At 33.7% G+C, this 22,555-nt stretch overlaps 1 protein-coding gene across 13 annotated transcripts in view; it reads left to right on the forward strand.

Annotated features, from left to right (window-relative positions):
• The window catches only part of PDLIM5 (PDZ and LIM domain 5), a 206,859-nt gene that overhangs the window by 103,865 nt on the left and 80,439 nt on the right, over positions 1-22,555 (forward strand). For 3 of the 13 annotated variants that reach the window (XM_017542411.1, XM_037743427.1, XM_037743428.1), the window contains exons 4-8: positions 6,679-6,721; positions 9,027-9,448; positions 18,174-18,191; positions 18,458-18,630; positions 19,322-19,358. In XM_017542411.1, the coding sequence (XP_017397900.1) occupies positions 6,679-6,721; positions 9,027-9,448; positions 18,174-18,191; positions 18,458-18,630; positions 19,322-19,358 (693 nt within the window). Of the gene's footprint in view, positions 1-6,678; positions 6,722-9,026; positions 9,449-12,376; positions 12,394-15,886; positions 15,902-18,173; positions 18,192-18,457; positions 18,631-19,321; positions 19,359-19,883; positions 21,010-22,555 lie in introns of those variants that run through there. The other 10 variants (XM_017542417.1, XM_017542422.1, XM_017542412.1 and 7 more) reach the window with 7 other exon arrangements.

Raw genomic sequence — 22,555 nt, forward strand, 5'->3', positions numbered from 1 at the left:
TTCCCTCCCTCCCTCTTGGCATCTCTCTCTGTCACCAGGCTGGAGTGCAGTGGCACTATGTCGACTCACTGTAACCCTCGCCTCCCTAGTTCAAGCAATTCTCCTGCATCAGCCTTCTGATTAGCTAGGACTACAGGAATGCGCCACCATACCCAGCTAATTTTTGTATTTTTAGTACAGACAGGGTTTCACCATGTTGGCCAGGATGGTCTCGATCTCTTGTTCTTGTGATCTGCCTGCCTTGGCCTCACAAAGTGCTGAGGTTACAGGTGTGAGCCACTGTACCCGGCCACAAAATGCTTGCTTTCTTAGAGATTTTCAGGTATTTGAGTATTTATCATTTGAACTTTAAAATAACAAATTGGGGTGATATCACGTACGCTTTGCCCTAATATTCTCTTATTTTCTTCCTTTCTTCCATCCATTGGTTCTCTGGCTTGACTTATATTTGGTTGATGAAATTTTTTTCTCAAACTCTAATAAACTTTCATGGCCACCCGAAGAGGATTATTACAATAGAAGCACTAACCCTACTTAGAAAAGTATTGTAATTAAATATATTATAATTAAATATACTTAGAGAAGTATTGTAATTATCAAGTCATAACTGCCTGTTCTGGATATATATCAGAACCATACTCAATTTAAAGCCAAGCAGTCAGATGGGCTAAAGCAATTCCCCTGCTTATGTCTTTTTTCCTTCTTTCTTTGACTCTTCAAAAAGCCTGACCAGCTTTGGGTTATTTCTTTCTCTCTGTAGGAAAGGAAAAGTACGTGTTAGTTCCTATAGTAAGATAGAGAATATGCAAAAAGGGAGAAAGGAAGTGAGTGTGTGTGAGTACATGTGTATGTGGAGAGTACAGTCTTTTGTAAGCTACAAACTGTTATAATATGCTCAGATATAACTATTTTGTACTTTGGTTTATAGGAAATAGAATCTTTACATAATCTCAAACCATTTAGAAAAAGCTATGATATATTGCCATAGGGATTTAAATGTTTAAGGTTTGAGTATTTGGGACAGTAAACTAGCTGAATATGCAATAAAATGTGAGGAAACTGTTTAGAAAGACATCCTTCTGTACTCTTGAGTGCTCACTTCTTTCCTTCTGGAGTTGCTTTGTTATTACAAATTGACAACTTTGCAATTAAAGTGATTAATGATGTACCCTAGTGTTTATGGGTCCAAGGTCAGTGGGTCCAAAGATGGCCATACTGTGGGAAACTTAGATAAGAGCTCATCTCATAGAAGATGAACCAAACACCCTCCTTTTTTTCTGTATGATTGTTTATGAGTTAAGTATATTAGATGTTCGAGGGAGTCACCAAGACATAACAAGTAATGTGCATAATCTTTATCATTCTAGCTCTATTGTCTGGTTCCTCATTCTTAAACACTAATGTGAACATTCAGAACCTTATTAACTAAAAAACATGTTATTTTATAAAGCAGTTTTAGGAAAATACATTAATTAGTTAAAAATATAACAAGTATAATGCTGCATTGGGTATTCAAAAGATATGGTTTAGCTTGATTCATTTGCATCTAATTCTTGATAGGGCTGCAGTTTATTTATGGCATAATTTTTCCTACACATTATTCTAACCAGTACATCACAATTTTAGTTTTTAATATAGTTGGTTATCACTTAAAACTCCTTTCAACTGTTCAGGTAGAGGTTCTGAAACTGGTTATAATATATCGGGAATTTTTATTTCGGACATTGCTTTTACAAAAATCAATTAACTTCATATAGGTTGTTCCAGCCACATTGATGGCTTTGTTCTTTGAATTTCATGAACTGAGGATACTACTGGGCTAAGGCACTGGTATCTCACCACCATGGCTTACTTCTGAACAGTGGCTTCACAGCAAGGAGAGAGAACAATAAGCAAATTGTTGAACTCATGGCACTAAGCCATTGCCAGGAGTTCTCTCTGCTGGTTTGTAACTCACACACTACACAAAAGTGACTTGTGATGATCACTGTAATTCAACGGGGATTTGTTACCCCCTTGTGTAAATTTGCCAGGATTTGAAGACAAAAATGTAGGAAGAAAATTTATCATAATTATACCTCAATTTTTTAAACGTCCTTTAAAAATTATTGCTTTTATATAAGCTATGACATTGTTAAAGTGAAAGATGATTAATATTTGTTGAAAGAAAAGAAAGACAATTACAACAGTTCTAATTTTGAGAAATAGATTTCCTTATTCACATATTAGGATTTTCTCCCCAGGGAATATTGGAAATAGATATGTTTCACTTTGGTGAAGGAAATAGGATTTTGCTCCTTAAGTATTGATTAAATTATGCTCTTGGTGTTTGGGTATCTTATTAAACATAAAGTTCAAGAAAGTGCTGGTTTGATAAGAAAGATAATTCATATAAGAAAAGGGTTTGAGAATTTTAAAGATTTAAATATTATAAATCTTGTAATATTTCTTTCCCTTAACTTTAGTCACTTGTAGGAGACTTAATAAACATTTCAGACTTTACAAAGATTTGCTCTTTCTTTAAATATTTCTTTAAAATAAAATTTCCCAGAAGATTTTTCTTCTCCTAACTCCAGCCTTGAGAAATATTTCCTAAACGATGAGTTCTCCTTGAAATGAGTTTGGGCGACAATCCACGGTATTTTCGTCTTTAGGCATTTAAAGGCTTGGAGAAGTCCTGTGGCTAAGACGCTATGTAACTTTAACTCCATATTTTCCAGATAGCTTCATAACATAATTTTTTATTTTTTGGAAAGTACTTTTCCATGAAACATACTTTGAAAAATACTCTTTTGCATTATAAAAAGTTGTACATATACATTGTTATATATAAAATATGGAAAATACACACATAAAAGAGAAAAAATAGTATTTAGAGAGAACCTCTCCTAAATGTTGGTGTGTTTCTATCCATTTCTTTCCATTTACCAATCATGTATATATGTCATTTTATATATTTTTTTACTTGATAATACCATAAAGTAAGCATTTTATCATGCAAGGCAGAATTCTTTCCAAGAATTAATTTCATTACTGTATAATGTTTCATCATATTATTATATTAAAATTAACCATTTCCTCATTGTATATTTAATAGGTTGTTTCTAATTTTGCACTATTATAAATTATACTGTGATGAATGAATATCTTTATACATTGTCTTTTCCATATTTCAGATTATTTCCTTCTAATAGATTCCCAGAAGTTATTGTGTCAAAGGACATGAGCTTTCTTCCGGGCTTTTAACAAATAAATGCCATTTCCAAAAGAGCTGTATTAATGTGTAGTTCTTCCCCAATACTGGAAGAAAAATACATTTAGAAGTATTCTCACAAGTATTATGTATTAACATTAAGAAAATCTTTATACAGTTGTAAGGAAAAGGTGGTATATCTTTATATTTTGTTCCTTGAGAGTTAGTAACAATTGCTTTTTAAAACTAGTGTCTTTGTTATTCATCTGTTTTATAGATTTCTTTTGTCATAGTATTTTAAATTTTCTGAACCACAGTAGTTGTAGTGTCCTAAGAATGTGTAATTAAATATAAGAGTTTTGTAGTTTACTGATCTTTTAAAGTATAACTAGTATATGTTATAATTTTTTTGAGATGGAGTTTCACTCTTGTCGTCCAGGCTGAAGTTCAGTGGCGCAATCTTGGCTCACTGCAACCTCCACCTCCTGGATTCAAGTGATTTCTCCTGCCTCAGCCTCCCAAGTAGCTGGGATTACAAGCACCTACCACCACCCCAGTATAATTTTTTTAATTATAGTAGAGACAGGGTTTCACCATGTTGGCCAGGCTTATCTCAAACTTCTAACTTCAGGTGATCCACCTGCCTCAAATTGCTGGGATTACATGTGTGAGCCACCACGCCCAGCCTAGTTTTGTTGTTGTTTTTTTTTGAAACTGAATCTTCCTGTCACCTTGGCTGGAGTGCAGTGGCACAATCTCAGCTCACTGCAACCTCCGCCTCCCAGGTTCAAACAATTCTCACTCTGCCTCAGCCTCCTGAGTAGCTGGGATCACAGGCGTGTACCACCATGCCCGGCTAATATTTGTATTTTTAGTAGACACAGGGTTTCACCTTGTTGGCCAGACTGGTCTGGAACTTCTGACATCATGATCCGCCTGCCTCAGCCTCCCAAAGTGTTGGGATTACAGGCGTGAGTCACTGCACCTGGCCCCTAAATTTTATGTACATAATACTGTGTGTTAAAAATGTTTTTCCCAGTGTTTTTAATGTAATATGGATAATTGGATTTCTTCTGTTTACTTCAATAAGCAAATAGCACACTAAAATGAAGAGCATTTAAGCAGTTGGGTTCAAAATTTGTGTGGCCAAAATTGTGAGCTTCTATAAATATTCAAACAGAAGTCAGACAACTCTCTGATTAGCATGTAATAAAATAAATCTAAGGAAGCTTCATTTTTAAGTTTCAAATGATTTTGACTCTAGTGGTTAATTAAACCAGAAGAACTAATTTTTATTGCATCTAATGTCAATTATTTTATCTGACATTTAATTATAAGCCAGTCCATTTTTTTCTCTGCAAAAACATGTTTGAGATTTTAATGTGTAATGAACTCAACCCTGGGAATGTGAAGATATATGGCCCCTCTTTTCCATGTTTGCCTGTCTTAGTTCATGTCATTGCACTTCTGAGACTTTATCAGAAGGGAATCAGGACAAACATTCAAATTTTAGATTTGATTTTTATGTGTGAATTGAAAATTTCGAGTATTATTTTATAGAGCTTTCAGTTAAAGTCTATTAGGACTCATTTTATGTTTTCTCAACAAAATAAAAGGTTAGACTCTAAAATTAATAAAAACATCATTCTCATGCTTTTGTTGTTGCTGATACTCTGAATAAGGGCTGTCAGCTTTACAAAAAAACTAGTGGGTTTGTTTTTATAGACATGGAATATATGCATTTTATCTAAATTTGGTAGCCTAATGACTGTTAAATATCATATTCTGTTTTTACAAATTGCTTTTATGTTACAAGAAGCACCCCTTGCACCTGAGGGTCTAGAAGAGAAGGAATACTATCCTTTCTATTGGCAAACTTTCTGTAATGTCTTGGTGGTTTTAATGAGTAGATCCTTTGTGATTATATCTTATTAAGAAATTTCACTGAAAGGAAGATTCCACTGTTCTTTACTTGAACTTGTTTTCTTTGTTCATTATAATAACCCTACAAGCTAAAAGAGAAATTGTCTATTAAATTATACACATGGAAGTTCATGTAACTGCACAGAGAGTAATCTGTATTGCAGTAACTGAATATTAACATCCTTTGTGACCTCTCCTTAGGTTAGCCAATTCTCAGTGCCTGCCATAGCTAGCCAAATTAACTGTTTTTGGAAAATTCAGTTGCTGCTAAAATTGTTGATCAGAGTTCATTATTATATTACACTCATAGAGACCGAATATCCCATGCTACTGTCTTCTGTTTGTGATCTGTTTTCTTTAAAGTAAAATGGTCTCATGGTTTATAGCTTAAAATTATCACTTAGTATTTACCTGCTATGCTTAATATTCCTTGAATTCTGTGCTTGCTCTGTTACCCTCCAGCTGGTATGATATGAGAGAAATCAAATTGCTTCTGGCATATTAAACATAACATATACCTTAACACTAAATAAATAGGCTTTAAAACATTAGAGGCTTTCCCAATCATTTAGTTAATCTCCTTGAATACAACCAGTATATTATTATATTTAACAATTATGGGCCTCAGCTCCATCTTAAGCAATTTACCTACACTTCTTTTGAAGTTTCTTCTCTGAATATTAGGATGACAATAGTTTTTACTTGGATTATGGTAAAGATTATATGAGATAATTGCTCCAAACCAATTATTGTTACTGTTGAGCCCATGCTAACCAAAGGTACAATAATAACATAGTACAAGAAGCATATATTTAAAATAAAAATCATTTTGAATTTGGAAATAATTAAGTTATGTACATGGATTTTTGTCTTTTTTTTCACTCTCTCTTTTCCACACTCATTACTGATGACCTGTTACATGCCAGACACTGTGCTGAGATACAGACACAAATGGGACATGGTTATTGCCTTTACTGAAATTATAGCCTAATAGAAGAACTTACAGTTTATTTTTAGCAAAACACATATATTAACTTGCATAAACACTTAAGAATAGGCATACAAAAATAAATATCCATTCATTGACCCAATTCAACCAGAATATATTCAGCATCTTCACAGAGACCCAATATCCTGTGGATGTTGTTCATGGATGCTAGGAGACAAGACAGATACTATTGGAGATTGGAGTCAGATTAGATGGTTGATGAGCCACTCAGAGATCAGAAGGTCATGTTTGTTAGACTTCACCGTTTTAGGTGGGCGATAGCCTTAGCTATTAAACATGGGTGCACTCACAAACAGGATTGATGTTTACCATTCCTCAGATGAATTTGTAGAGAACCAGATACTGCTGTTGAATATTTAGTGTGTAAGAATGTTGAACCTTGCACATTTGATTTACATTACTATATTGGAAGATTGTGAACAATAAAGCTATGAATTATGAAACTATAAATACTAATGATTCAGTATATTAAGGCTTATAATAGTAAAAATTCCATTAAGAAGTCTGCAAGCTTATAAAAATTCATTTTTTTTTTCTTTCTTTTCTTCCTTAGAGCATCTGCTACTCCCAAGCCTGAGCCAGTTCCTGTTCAAAAGGTGTGTTTCTAAGCTAGCATCCAGAGTAGCATTTGATTGTCCCTGCTGAGCTGCTGCAATCTCCATTTCTGTCTCAGGCCCTACTGACATTCATTTAATTCATAGTCTCAGCACAATTTTCCTTGAGGTTCTTTTCCTTAAGAGATGAGGGGGAAAATGGAGATCAGCACAAAGCATTTTACATGTTTTTTTGTATTATACATGTTCTAAAACATTATTTCTAAAGCCATATGTTACAATAACTTATGTCAGATTTTTTATATTTCTATTCACTTTTGAAGTGCCCATCTTTATCCATATTCATATATTTTCTTAAGAGAATAAATGGTTGCTGAAAATTAATATCACAATAAGTCTTTAATAACATTTTATTAGTAAGTGCTTAATTACATTTCAGAATATTCTGTTATTGGCAAGTATCCCTTTTCTCTCATATATGTCTTCAAAATATTTCAGACCGTTATTCATATATAACTGGTATATGCTTCAAAATATTTCAAACCATTATTCATATATATCTGATTTATTCTCTCTCTAATTTTATTTGTGCCCTTTTATTGAACTCATTATACAGGTTGAGCATCCCTAATTAGAAAATCCAAAATGCCCCAAAATCCCAAACTTTCTGAGCACTGCCATGCCCAAATGGCCATTGGAACATTTCAGATTTTGGATTCTTAGATTAGGGATGCTCCTGCATTCTACAAAGATTCAAAAATCTGAGAATGTATGAAATCTGAATGTTGCTGGTCCCAAGCTATCTAAACAAGGGATACTCAACCTGTATTGATTTGTGTGGGCATTAAGCTACTTATTTTTCTCAGTTTTCTTCTTTCTATGAGATGAATTGAGGCAACACACAGTGGCTCATGCCTGTAATCCCAGCACTTTGGGAGGCCGAGTCAGGCAGATCACCTGAGGTCAGGAGTTCGAGACCAGCCTGGCCAACATGGTGAAACTCCATTGCTATTAAAATACAAAAATTAGCTGGGTATGGTGGCGTGTGCCTGTAATTTCAGCTACCCTGGAGGCTGAGGTGTGAGAATCTCTTGAACCTGGGAGGTGGAGGTTACAGTGAGCTGAGATTACACCACTGCACTCCAGCCTTGGTGACAGAGGGAGACTGTCTCAAACAAACAAAAAAAAAGGTGAATTGAGATTACCTTTTTTTTAAATTAAACATAATAGAACCACCATTGTATGATTTTTCAAAAATTTGATTGTTTTTCTTTTGCTATGGTAGGTAGAGTAGGGAGTTATTCTTGATCTGCAGTCTAATGCTCTACTTCTGAGATATCCCCCCTCCTGGGATTTATTCTTGAATGTTGTAGAAGCTTAGTCTGATTTTGTTTAACTTTAAATATGCTTTGGAATAAGGATTTGCAAATACAAATTCTGGTAATTTTAGGAGGAATTGACCTTTCTTACTGGTTATTTTTTCTTTGGCTGCTGACAATGAGGAAATATTGAAGATCTTTTTTTCTTCATGTAACTATTAAATGTTTATTTTGGAAAAGGGAAAGAATTTTATTCTATCTCTAAATCGTATCTTAAAATATTCAGAGAGAAATAGAGGTAGATTACAGGAAAGAAAGGATTTTGTTTTGTTCATTTGCTTGCTTTTTAAAGTTTCTTTTTCAAATTATTTAAGATTATTAATTAGAGTTTGCACATTTCTGAGTTAGTTGAAAATTATCTTATTCCTTGTTTTTTGTTTTTGTTTTTGTTCTTGTTTTAAAGAGTTAGAAATCATGTGCTGCTCCTTCTGCGTGAAACAAATAATTCTACTCAGGAGAGAAATTAAACATGTTTGAAAAATAGAGCTATGGCTTTGAAAGATGGAAAGATGGGCTTTAGATATTTTAAAATTAAAAAAAAAACCTCAATAAAGTTAATTTTTAAATACCCTACAATAAACAGAACATTGTTAATAAAAGTTAGCAATGTTTTGTTTATTGTAGAGTATTTAAATTTTTTTTCTTTAGAATATGCCTAAGTTGACACTGATAAAGGGCTTTAGGCTTTTTGATAGTTTTCTTGCTTTATTTCCTAAATATTTTTAAACTACTTTCCTTTTTATTTAAAAAATTTATACTTAGTGTATGCATCTGTGTTATGCATGTTGGGACTAGTTAGCATGCATGTTATGCTTTATCAGCCCATCGTTTTTACCTAGAAATGTGATGTTTGAGCTGCTAACCTGATTGTGTTTGTCTTAAAAAATCAGCTTTGTGTCCTTTTCAGTGAAATATATTTTGCATGTGTTTGGTGTGTTTTTGTGTATTTTTATTTTTATTTTACATAGGGAGAACCTAAAGAAGTAGTTAAACCTGTGCCCATTACATCTCCTGCTGTGTCCAAAATCACTTCCACAACCAACATGGCCTACAATAAGGCACCACGGCCTTTTGGTTCTGTGTCTTCACCAAAAGTCACATCCATCCCATCACCATCGTCTGCCTTCACCCCAGCCCATGCGACCACTTCATCACATGCTTCCCCTCCACCCATGGCTGACGCCGTCACTCCTCCCCTGTTCGCTGCATCTGGACTGCATGCTAATGCCAATCTTAGTGCTGACCAGTCTCCATCTGCACTGAGTGCTGGTAAAACTGCAGTTAATGTCCCACGGCAGCCCACAGTCACCAGCGTGTGTTCCGAGACTTCTCAGGAGCTAGCAGAGGGACAGAGAAGAGGATCCCAGGGTGACAGTAAACAACAAAATGGGTAGGTGGCTAAGGGTGCTTTCTGCTCTTACCAAAACTCTTCTTTCAGGTAATTTCCAAGAAACAGACTATTTTCCCCTCCCCTCAAACCAGCTTATCTTTGAAGGAAGGGAGATGAAGTATTATTTGCTTCATTAACATATGGCCTTTATATACATAGGGCACTTTGCAAAGCAATGATCGCTTACTCAGAACGTACTTGTGCATTTTGACATGTTCTGAACCATGTAATGTCTCTGTAACTCATTTTCTGCAAGTCCTGACACAGCATTGAGCAGCTGGCACTTATAATGCAAGGCAAATCTTGAATCTTTCTTCCTCAATTTTTTCATCCTTTTATTGGCCACCAGAAGTTCAAACATCAATTACAGTTGTTGTCACCTTTTGCAGCTCATCATAAGGAGAGGGGAAATGAAGAATTTGAAAGTAGTTTTCTTTCTAGGAAGTAGTCTTAAGAAAACCAGTCCACTTTTGGCTCAGCATCTATATATGAAGCATTAGCTTTGAGCAGAGAGCTAACAACATTTCTTTCAGATAAGTTTAAGTTACAATTTATTATTTAAAATCAAACAGTAGTGAAACAACAAGGCATGCTTAGAAAGCATCAGTGGAAAATTATAAAATATTTTCATTGTAAAGATTTTTCTAAAATGGGTAAGTTTAAAACATTGGACACTAAACATTTAATGTTAGCAGAACATTTAAAAAATCTGTTCCTTATCTTTCTTCCCTTTTGGGGGTATGTTTTTTTTAAAAAAATGATTGAAGTTATTAACTTATTTAAACCACACATAGTTATAAGTTTGCACATCTTTTTTTTAGCAACCTTCAATTATTGATGGTCATTTTATTCCTTTTGGAATTCAGGGATGATACTTGAAGGCAGTCATTTATGTAAAATTATTTTGATCAGATTTATTGTGACAAAAATGTACCTTAAAAGGAAAACAAAGGGAAATAATCTGCACGCCTGATGGTTTTTACCAATGTCAGTTCCCAGGAAAATATAATTAAAATAATTGTGTGGATAGGTCCGTTCTATGAGATAATCCCTTCCGAATGTTAATTCCTGTAATGAAGAGGCTGTGCTTTCTGTAGCACTGCTGCCATGGCAACTTTGGGGCTTTGAAAGAGAAGGTGGCAAAACTCCAGGCTGCTGCTGAGAGGGAGAGCAGGAGTTCTAGAAGAATAGCTCTTGCGCTGAGAGAGAGAGAGAGAGAGAGAGAGAGGGAGAGAGAGAGGGAGAGGGGAAAACTAGTATCCTTTGAAGAAGATGTTATTTTTTCTTTCATGTGAGGAGTGAAGCAGTATGGAGTGTTCAGGAGTGTTTGGTTGTTAGCTTTTTTTTTGGTATGTTTGTTTTAAGACAATAGCTTCTCGAGTAATCAGAGTAGATACCTTGCAAAGAAAAATGCTGCCTGTCAAATACAAGCCACACAGAAGACTAAAACAGAAGTTTACTATGTTTATTAAATTCCAGGTTCAGTAGAAAAACATCCATTGAAGGACATGTCTTAACTAACGTCTCTTCTACTAGCACTTACTGAAATCTCATAAAAAAGTCTTCTTAATGGAAATTTGTAGAGGTAAAGGCAAACTGAGGTTATGGAAAAGTACTGCATTTAAAACATCTGCAAATACTAAGCTTAAGTTTTGTGCTTTATAAGCACAAGTTTGGTGATAAAACTTGAAATGATTTAAAGCTTATTATTTCAAAACTGAAACTAGGCAGTGTTATAGAGCCTTTATGATGGCTTCTTAATCAATTGACAGTGTTTATTAAGCACATGCCTGCTCTCCAGCACTGTGCAAAATTCAGGAGAAAAGAGATTACATATTTTACATCATTATCAGGCAAGTAACTGCGTTGCATATGCAAACTGGGTGAATATAAAAATAGCTTGATTTCAAATGTTGTCCAGATGTTAGGACAGTAAAAACTTGATTACTCTGAAAATAAAGTATATTGTCTGTGAAACTCTGAGACACATTGGCAGTGCCCTTTCTCTCACTATATTTACATTATAGGAAAAAAAATTAATTACACACTTTACTAGTCAGTGATATGTCATTTTGAAGAGTAGTTGTTTTGTGCTATTAATGGATGCATTTTTTGCATGAGCTGTCAAACTTCTTTAGGAATCAGCATCAAACTTGTTACTATTATATTTTCCAGATTTTTATAATGTTGCAAAATATCTGCAACAAAACTCTTTTAAAGCTGAGAGTTGTTACTTTATATTTATATTAGTTACATTTTAATTTTAAAAATAATACATATCAATGACCAAAAATTTAAGAGTTCAGAAGGATGTAAAGTTAAATGCTTAACTTGTCTTTTTCCTCAAAGCACCAGGAGGACAGTTAGTTTTTAATGATTTAAGGTAGCTGGCTAGTTTGATAGATATTTTACAGAAATTTGTGTAGGATTGATAACATAAGACATAAACAGATGTGAAGCATCATTGCTAAGAAATAATTAGCTATTCATCCTAATAGCATGAAATCTGTACATATTGTTGATATTTTTAGAATATTTTAAAATAATAGTGTAAGTATTCCTGTTCCTTCTTATGAGTAAGGATTAAGGCATGTTAAGAAACTTTAAATCTTTCTTCTATTATATGTACAAATTATTGGTCATGGCTGGCAGTTTTCATTAACTACTCTCCGTACTCTACTAAGAGCAAAATGGGACTTGTTTTGCATCACGTAGTTTAAGTGATTTACCTTTTCCCTTTCCATATATCCTTGCATTATAATGTGCCACTGCTTTCAAGAGGTAAGTCTTTTAGTATCTTATAAGATTTTTAATGTTGTTGGACTGAAATTTCTTCTAACAGCTCCTGTGTTGTATTTCGAAGAACCCAGGAAAACTGAAAATATAATGATGTGGTAGTAATATTTTAAAATACTTTTCTCTTTGCAGAAAACACAAGTGACAAAGTTAGTATCTGCATTACTGGAGAGGAAATATGGTGATTTATATATGAGTAAACAGCATGAATGCCTGATTTTTGCAAAATTAAGCTAAATTTTGCAAAAGAGCTATAATTTAGAATAACCACATTTAGTGTTTTCAGTAAGTTTGGTTTGCTTTGCTATGTTGTGGTGAATTGCTTTATAGTAATAAATAGCAGTGTTTAACATAAGTCATAAAACATATGGGGTTTGCTTTATATTAATGTAAAAGAAGCAGTGCTTGGGAGAATGTAATTTATATCAGTCAAGACTGGTAGAACACAAAGATAGAAGAGAAAGCATAAACATTTATATGACTAGTGAATAACATATGTAAAACTGAGTTGATGTCCAAATTAATGTCAGAAGCCAATGGTTCTCTTAAGAACCTTTATGATTTTTCCAGAGAGTTTTAATTCAATGTTGCTAGCAGGTTCAGACCTCTGTATGTGCATTTGTGTGTCAATGGTAATAGAAAGTCCTCACATCTTTGAAATGTGTTAAGAGAGGTAATTATCAACTTATTAAATGTCACTGTTGGTGTAGATATTGGGAATCAATATGGTATAACTTTCATACCTCACTTTTGTGTTCCATTGGTATTGACACAACACTGGCTAATGATTACTAGCTTTAAAAATAAATAAAAATCACATTAGATAAGAATTTAAAATAATTTTTATTAATTAATTTATGGTTATTCTGAATGTGTACTAAAATTTCTTTAGCATCACCCTATAATGTAGAATTGGAAATATAGAATATCTATCTTGGGACACATCCAAGATAATTAACTTCTGAGTTATCAGAGCAACTTCATTCTAATGTGGCTGTGATATCACCAATTGAACAGTTTTATGGTATATATATATATATATGTGTGTGTGTGTGTATATATATATGAATATTGCACACCAATGTAAACATCCCCAAAGCCTGTTTAATTTTTTTGTCCATTTAAATTCTTCTGCACAGAGACTTAGGCTAGTTACTAGATTCCAGTGTAAAATATATTTGACTTGTAAAGGGAGAAAATGGGATTTGGCAAAATAAGCATTTAAGTTAGATAGAATATTTTTTTAAATTCAAGGTTAAGATTCATTAATCTGTTAGGCATTACTATGCATTGTTTTAGGTGTTTTTAAATGCATTATGTGATTTGATTCTTTAAACTCTGATGCCAAGAGATTACATACCTTTTTCAAGTCACACATCTTAAAAGTAATAGAGCTATTAATCCCTTCTGTAGCCAAATTTTGATGTGCCCTTCCCTGTGTCACCTGCTTGTGACTTTGACTTGTTTCTGTGACTTTGAATATTTATTCTTAATGATTATAGAATTGAATTGAGGTTATATGAATCAATTGATGTGCATATACTACAATTGGGTTAGATACTCCTCCCACTTTTTTTTTTTTTTTTTTTTTTTGAGCAGTTGGGGAATCTGTTCCAACAATAAACCTGTATTTGTTTAGTTTTCAAAATGCCTTCAAATATGTTAAACATAAATCCTTAGAGGAAGTCTGAAAGACAGAGAAATTGTCATTGATTTCACTGTTGAGGAAAATGAGGCTTCTATAGGTTGCAGCTTACCCAGGGCATGGGGGAAAGTAGGCAGCACAGCCAGAATGAGAAGCCAGATCACCTGGCTGTCATGTTAGCACATTTGCCGCTGCTGTATATGATGAACTATTCCATTTAGGCACATTTTCTAAAATATGTAAAAATCTTTGTTTGACATATTCAGATTGTCACTTTCAGGTTGAAATCAGTCAACCCTCTGGTTGCTGCCCCTCACCACACCATTGAACATTTGACCACACCCTTAACTTCATAATAATATGAGAAATTTTTCCTAGACTTTAAAATGTTTACATATACATCTAAAATTCGACTCTCATCTGTTCAAGATGAGGTTATTTTGCAAAATGATTTCTCTGCTACTTAAGTAACAAGGTAGAAGAGAGAATGTGTCTTGTGGCTACGGAAGAGTAAATATAAGTGAACTATTGAGACCAACTTAATCCTGCATCTCAGCCTCACTCATTGTGACTCAGCCCTCTGTTGAGTTTATGAAACCGATTTTGACTTGTGGAAATATAGCAACACTGACCAGTTTTAGCATTAAAACTGGTAGGCAGTTTTTCTTACTATGTTTGTAATCAATTGTAACTTACTTTGACTAAACGTCATTTAGAATTGAAGAATACTATAGTGTGTTCCTTTTTTTTTTTTTTTTTTTGAGACGGAGTTTTGCTCTTGTTACCCAGGCTGGAGTGCAATGGCGCGATCTCGGCTCACCGCAACCTCTGCCTCCTGGGTTCAGGCAATTCTCCTGCCTCAGCCTCCTGAGTAGCTGGGATTACAGGCACGCACCACCATGCCCAGCTAATTTTTTGTATTTTTAGTAGAGACGGGGTTTCACCATGTTGACCAGGATGGTCTCGATCTCTTGACCTCGTGATCCACCCGCCTCGGCCTCCCAAAGTGCTGGGATTATAGGCTTGAGCCACCGCGCCCGGCTATAGTGTGTTCTTTGGCAAACTATACAGCTTATACTTTAGTCTTTTCTATCTCCAATGTAATTTGACTGTGTTGTTAACAATTCTGCACTTAAGAGGCTATGTGAATGAATTATGTTTTGAAGTTTTCCCTCTCTTCAGGTGTTACTAACTTAATTCCTTTACCATGTCTTATCAGACATGCCTTCTGGGCAATAATTATTTCACTGATAATACAGAACTATAGAATTCCCACAAATCACTTACTGGAACTTGGTTGTGAATGAGGATGGTAGTAATGAGGGATGGTGGGGAGTAAGAAAATTGACTGATAGCTCATTATTCATGATCCACTGTGCTTCCTACATTTTTCATCATAATCACTATTAAGAAACAATAAAATTTTCAAATGACATATTTTTTTAAATAACATATGATTCAGGATAATTCATGTGAGAAAATATACTTGCTATTAATACATACTTCTATTATGTGAGACTGAAAGATTTTTCTCTTTCTTCTCATTTTAAAAGTGATTCTAGAATGATCTGTTTCTACATTTTATATCTAACTGTTTTCCGTCCTTTGTTAAGAACATAAGAATTTGGATTCCTGTTTAAATGATTTTTATAAAACCTTGTACATTTAAAAATAGTGGTCACTTTATACTTGAATTGGCATTAATACATAAAATAGTTTTCATTGTTTTGTGGGGTGGGGAACAAAACTGTTGTCTTGATTGTAACAATGTAGTAGAATTTTAACTAACATTTGTTCATTTTTTTGTCTATGTTTATATGATTATTTTGAAGCATGATGTTTGTGTAACATCTTCACTGAAAATCATTGTTTTGAATTTTATTTCATTTTCTTTTCTTTTTCTTCCCCTTCTTTGTCTGTTGTTCATCTTCCGGGGAACATCAATGTCTTCTCTACTCTATCACATCTCTTTTTGTGTGTATATCATTCTCCCTCAGTAACCCTGGCACTGTGTAAGTACTTAACCAATGGTTCACTTTGTAATTGTCTCTGTAACTTTCCTTCTTTCAATTTAATACTACCAGCATATTTTGTTAGGATCTTCTCATTACAAGAATTCTCAAAAATGCTAAAGAGCATAAGAAGCTTTTTTTTTTTTTTATGCTAGAGAATTTTGTATGCATCAGTGGTATATTTGGAACACCCACATTTCTGTAATGAAAAACTTCATAATTTAACTGGTTATTCACTGGGATACATGAGTAGTATGGAGAGTGTATAACGGAATTAGAACAGTAGTTTGGGCTTTCCTTTAGTTTATTATTATTAATATTTGAATGTCTATATTTTGAAATAAATTACTTGCTCTTGAGGGTAAAGCTTACATTCTAACCCAAATGCATTTTTTAAAGTAAAATTATTGAAATTTTTCTTTTCCTTCATTATAGTCATCACACTCTAGAGTTTCAGAACCAGAAAGCACTAGTAAATGTTTAGAAACTTCTTATCATTTGGCATGAGACCTTAACGGGTGGTAAGCAACACAAAGCATCTAAGGGATACTGTACTTTTTACAAACGTGTGATAGCTAAAAATGCTGCTTAGGTGGTGGTGATGTATTATTCTTGGTATCTTAGCTTGATACTGTTGTTTTGTTTTTAGAGACCAAACTTTTTATAGAGGATAAAATAGTCTTACATTTGAAATTGGCATAATTTAAGAGTAAACTACACTCAATGCTTGTAGGGAAATTTAAAACTATAGTAAGTTTAGTAGCTGAATGTAAAATTTTTCAAGTACATGCATAAGATAAAGAGTTGTCTATTTTATGTCTGCCTGAGGCAGAGTGTTTATTAAGAAATCTATACTTATTTCCTAATTTTAAAACATTTTGTTCATTTAAAAAATAATTAGTTTTGTTCAATATTAGTGGAAGGTCTTTTAGATATTTTAATTATGAAATCATATGTTATTACTATATTACCATAAGTTACAGTAGTTTTTACTATTTTGTGCATAAATATTGATTTTATTATTTTATATATGCAGATTATTCATAGTGTTAGAACATGTGTTGCAGTTGATTTTCTAGTAATAAAAGAATACATTATGATGATCATTACTGCATGTTATATATGGAGGAAAGCACTTTACATACTTATTCTATCTTATTTGTTCTTAAATAACCCTTTAAGATGCAAGCCTTATTTCTCAAATGAGGAAATAAATTGAGCTTAGAGAAATGACTTGCATAAAGTACATACTAAATCTGACTTTAAGCCAGTGTTACTAACTTTAATTCTATCATGTTCTTCACTGGGGAGAAACTTTTCCAGTGTGCTGACACAGTTTTGGTTGCGTAACTATTAAATGGTAACAGTCATTTGGCCTCCGGATAGCACTGTGATTTTCTAACAGGGAGGTGAAACTAGCAGGTGTTGCCACTCACATCCGACCACATTTATGACACTTTCTGTACTCAGATCTTGTGCCAGTAGTCTGCTAATCCAGACTCATGTTTCTTTTTCTCTTTTGAAATTAAACTCATAACCTCCAAAAATTTGCATTTGCCCTATTTTGAGAGGGGAGAAATGGAGACTAGTCATTATGTTCAATATATTATACAGAGATATATATTGCAAATTCCTTTGTATTTATGCCCTGTTAAAAGAAAATATGTTCGTAGCAAACTCAAAGTTCCTAAACTCTGTAGTTTACACATCTTTTTCACATATTTAATGCTCAGAACAGCACTATCTTGTATGTGATATTCAAGAGACTGAGTTTCTAAGGAGTCTTAGAGTCAAGCTTTAAATTCTGATCTTTTAATACATATTTCAGTAGTTGCTATTATGCCATACCTCCTTTTCATTACATTGATCTTTAGAATAAGGAATAAGCTTTCTTTAGAATAAGGAATACCTGTACATATGAATGAGAAAATTATAGAAAATAATAGTTTGGACCCGTTCCAAAATTGTGTTTGGAATTGCTCATTTAGTCTCTACTAAACCATACGTGTTTCTTGGGCCGATTGAAGATTCGATCATTTAATTTCATGAAAGCCAGTATATTCTAGCAGCATACTGATATTAACAGAGATTGTGAATATAGTCCACATCTGTGTTTTTTATGGCATACAATGAATGACACAAATAATTTCAAGTTTGATTTTGACTCCATGGGCTTTCATTTTCTAGTTGTCTTCTTTTTTTTTCTTATCATTTTCCTTTCCTTTTTCTTCATGTTGGAAATCTTCTGCTGCCTTCCTCTGCCAATTTAAAGGAAAATTCCACCTAAACGGTAATCTTTCTGTTGAATACATTGTTATAGCATTATTTTATATTAACATTATAAGTGCAGTTTTTAACTTATAATTTTAAAAACCTAGTCTATTTTAGACAGATCTTTTAAACAATTGAGGCCAAATATACTTGCAAAGCAAACTGTTTATATAAAAGGAACATTGACGATTAAACATAAATTATAAATAATTTAGTAGAAGATATGTTATCCTTTTAATATAATTTTACGATTTTTAATTCTTTTTGTTTTCTTCTTAACTCTAGCCCACCAAGAAAACATATTGTGGAGCGCAATACAGAGTTTTATCATATACCCACTCACAGTGATGCCAGCAAGAAGAGACTGATTGAGGATACTGAAGACTGGCGTCCAAGGACTGGAACAACTCAGTCTCGGTCTTTCCGAATCCTTGCCCAGATCACTGGGACTGAACATTGTGAGTGAACTTCTCGGTGTCCTAATGGATGAATTTTTTTTTTTTTTTTTTTTTTGCCCCAGAGAGTAATATTTAGACTGATTAGTAGTTGTCAGAAAACAACCCTAAGACCATTTGCTTTTAAAATGTGCTGTATATAATATGGGTAATATAAGTAAGACCCCAAGCCAGGCACGGTGACTCACTCCCATAATCCCAGCACTTTGGGAGGCCAACGTGGGTGGATCACCTGAGGTCATGAGTTCGACACAACATGGTGAAACCCTGTCTCTACTAAAAATGCAAACATTAGCCAGGCATGGTGGTGGGCACCTGTAATCCCAGCTACTCGGGAGGCTGAAGCAGAAGAATTGTTTGAACCTGGGAGGCAGAGGTTGCAGTGAGCTGAGATCATGCAACTGTACTTCAGCCTGGGCAACAAACAGAGGGACTCTGTCTCAAAAATAAATAAATAAATAAATAAATAAATAAATAAATAAGGCACCAGCCCAGGAGAGTAATATTGAAAAGTATAGAAATAATAGTAGTTGTACTAACTATGGTTTATAGCCAATAACAGGCTACTGTGGAATTCGTTTTAGTGGCTCCATGAAACTAGAACATTTGATATTGATGGGTACAGGTAATTGCATAAGTGATTTTGAAGTTAAACAAAACAAACTAATGTTGAATATTGCTTATTATATTTCAGTGAAAGAATCTGAAACCGATAACACAAAGAAGGCAAAGTAAGTTCTCCATCTTTTTGTCAATTGAATGTTTTCCTTTCATGAATGATCTCAGTTTGGTTTTTCACATTGTCAAGTGTAATGGTATGGCATTTTGTCTTTGCAACTAGAAGCTAAGCATTTAACTTTGGTGCCTTTTGTGTGACCTAAGCGTACAACTTGCGGATTTTTAAAGTAGTAGATATTATCTGGATTTCAAGGCTTGTTTTCCTTAGTATTGAAATAAGAAGTGGGCAGAAGGGTGTATTCCGTGGTGCTTTGCTAACAATACATGTCTGTGAATGAGCTCATGTGTTGTCTGGCAGTCACTTTATTTTGAGTGTAAAAATTTATGTTTCTAAGAGGGATCTATGGATTAATTTCTATATTTCTAAAAATGCTCTACCCTTAAAATCTTTGCCACTTAATAAAACAGCTCTATGAAATTAAGCTTATATAAGGCATGTTTTCTGCATGATGGAATTAGCCTAGAACCTTTTTCCTTCTCTTATGACTCTCCTATCACTCTTTTTTTTATTTCCACAGGGAAAAGATACCCCTTCACGTCTTTAGTCCCAAATACACAAAATTACGTGACTGGCACCATGAAGTTTCAGCACGTGCTCTTAACGTACAGTGATTTATGAGCCTTGCCCCCCAAGCAGCCAGCACATACCTTTTCATTTACATTTTTTTTCAACTTCATAGCAAAATCTGTATTAAATTTGCCTTATGAAAAAATAGAACTTTTTCTATACTTTTCTAACAATTTCCTATTGTTGTGAGAAAAGGAAGATGAACATGTTTTGTGCTAGTTGGTAGCTCACAAGTGTAAAACGAAAAAAAAAATGGAAATTAAGGGACTAGATCTATTCAGTGGATTTATATCTGTTTTTCTTGTTACTAGGGTAGTAACCTTGGAAATTGAATTATTTTCATAAGTTGAATTTGGTTAGTTGATTGGTTGAAGCAGAGGATAATGGGCAAATAATGTCCTTGTCTAATTTGGAAAATACTTCCTTTATGTTATTATTAACATTTCCCAAGTTTACTTTATAAGTTCATTATTATGTAATGTTCAAAGTTGATTATAAATTAATAAGTAAATATAAGGAGGCAAGAATAAACAGAGAAGACTTTATTAAAGAAGAATGCATTGCAGATTTAGGTATCTTTTAAAGTAGGTCCTATTAAGGATGGCTGTATGAAGAGGAGGAAGTCCAGATTTGACTCCTAAAAAAGGAAAGAAGAGAATTTTATCCCTATTTGCGATGGAGAAACACAGTGTTCTTTGGTTTGGTTGGATTTGCAAATCCTATTTCCTATCAAAGGAAATATCTCTAAGCTAGTGGATGTTTTTAGAGTATAGACAATTTCTAGGTATTAACTAATAAGATATAGAAAAGATAGCTTTGCTTTTTTATCAGAAGAACATAAATTACAATATGAATCATTATGAGACATCAGAGAAATACTTCACTTAGTGATATAAATTACTGTGCATTGCTGCTATTCCTAGGAAGCTGTGTTTTGGGCAATACATGGAAGCTAAATATATGACCAGAAATGCTTTCTGCCTTGTAATATAGTGTATTATATGTTAGAGCTAAATTTAGTAATAAATGCATTTTGAAGTTTTGAAAAGTATTGTAATAAAGTTGCCTTTAACTTGGCTTTGTACTTGTTCTGTTTCCTTGAGGCTAGACACAGTGCCATCCAGGACTTGTTACAATATAACTGGGTAAAATAAATAATTCTCTGACATTTCATTTGGAAAACATTTTTAACTTTGTGAAGTTACTAAAATATGAGTATAAAACATGGCAAATGATCATGTTTGATTATTTCCCCCTGAATTATTACAATATTTAGTATCCTATGTGAGTAACATATAAGATCAGTTGACTATTGCACAGCATAGAATTATTATTTATGTGAAAATACTGCTGAAGGACCTTGCCTGCATTCAACAGTCTATTTTTATTTTTCGAGTATTCTTTCACTTTAGTGACATAATAGTCTAGTACAACTTCCTGATAATTTGGAGAAACCAGCATTAATCTTAGATAGTGATTGATAAAATTTGGCCTATCAGATGCATTTTAAAATAATTCTAGGATTTATCTATGCTCATTTCTAGTATACTTCATGACATATAAGACATCTTTCTTTTATTGTATCAGTTCTTCTTCAGATATTAAGCCAGAGGTCCCGCTTGCTTGGTTTTTATGATGCTGACATCAGTCCCAGTTATAACTATGTCTCTGGCCTCTGTAAGAAAATCTACTTTCTCAGACCAGGCTTTCCTATACCCAGTAATTCTTTCTGGATCCCAAAAGATGATGCCTGAAAGATGATAGAATTTAAAGCCTCATAAAATTAAATGGTGTGGTAGAGTAAACATGGTATTTTCCACCAAGAATCCAAATTCTAGAATAACTGCAGAGTTGATAGAAAGAATGATTCAAAAGAATTTTAGGTAAATGGAAAAAATTTTCCCTAATACAGACAAGGCAACATGTATAGAGTTACCACTTAAAACAGGTGTAGTTAAAATAAAAATTTAATACCTTGCTTAATTAAAAATGAAGCATTTAGTGTTTCATTGAAAGCATAGACTTAGCTAAATAGAATGATCTGCACTTGAGTATGAGGATAAATACTCAGCCAGGATCATACAGGACATTGCATTTGACCCTGTCAGAAGATGAATTCCTGAGCTCAGTGAATCTCCTGGGACATCTTATATTCTTAGCGTAAAAGCTAGCCAAAAATTATAAAAGCTTCTTGCAAAAATATTATTGTAAATCTGGTGACCTAATTTATGACTTGCTTTTCTTTGTCTCTCCTATACTGACTTTCTTCATTATAGGCTTGTTGATATATATATATATATATATATATATTTACACTTTATATTCTGGGGTACATGGGCAGAACATGCAGGATTGTTGCATAGGTACCTACCTGGCAATGTGGTTTGCTGCCTCCAACGCCCCGTCACCTATATCTGGCATTTCTTCCCATGTTATCCCTCCCCAACCTCCCTACCCCACTGCTGTCCTTCCCCTATTCCCCCACAACAGACCCCAGTTTGTGATGTTCGATGTTCCCCTCCCTGTGTCCATGTGTTCTCATTGTTCAACACCCGCTATAGGCTTGTTTTTAAGGTGAAATTGAAAAGTTGCTCTCAAGAATGTTTTCAACATTTCTTTCTT

This window comes from Cebus imitator, unplaced genomic scaffold (assembly GCF_001604975.1).
Source record: "Cebus imitator isolate Cc_AM_T3 unplaced genomic scaffold, Cebus_imitator-1.0 Scaffold144, whole genome shotgun sequence".
NCBI lineage: Eukaryota > Metazoa > Chordata > Mammalia > Primates > Cebidae > Cebus > Cebus imitator.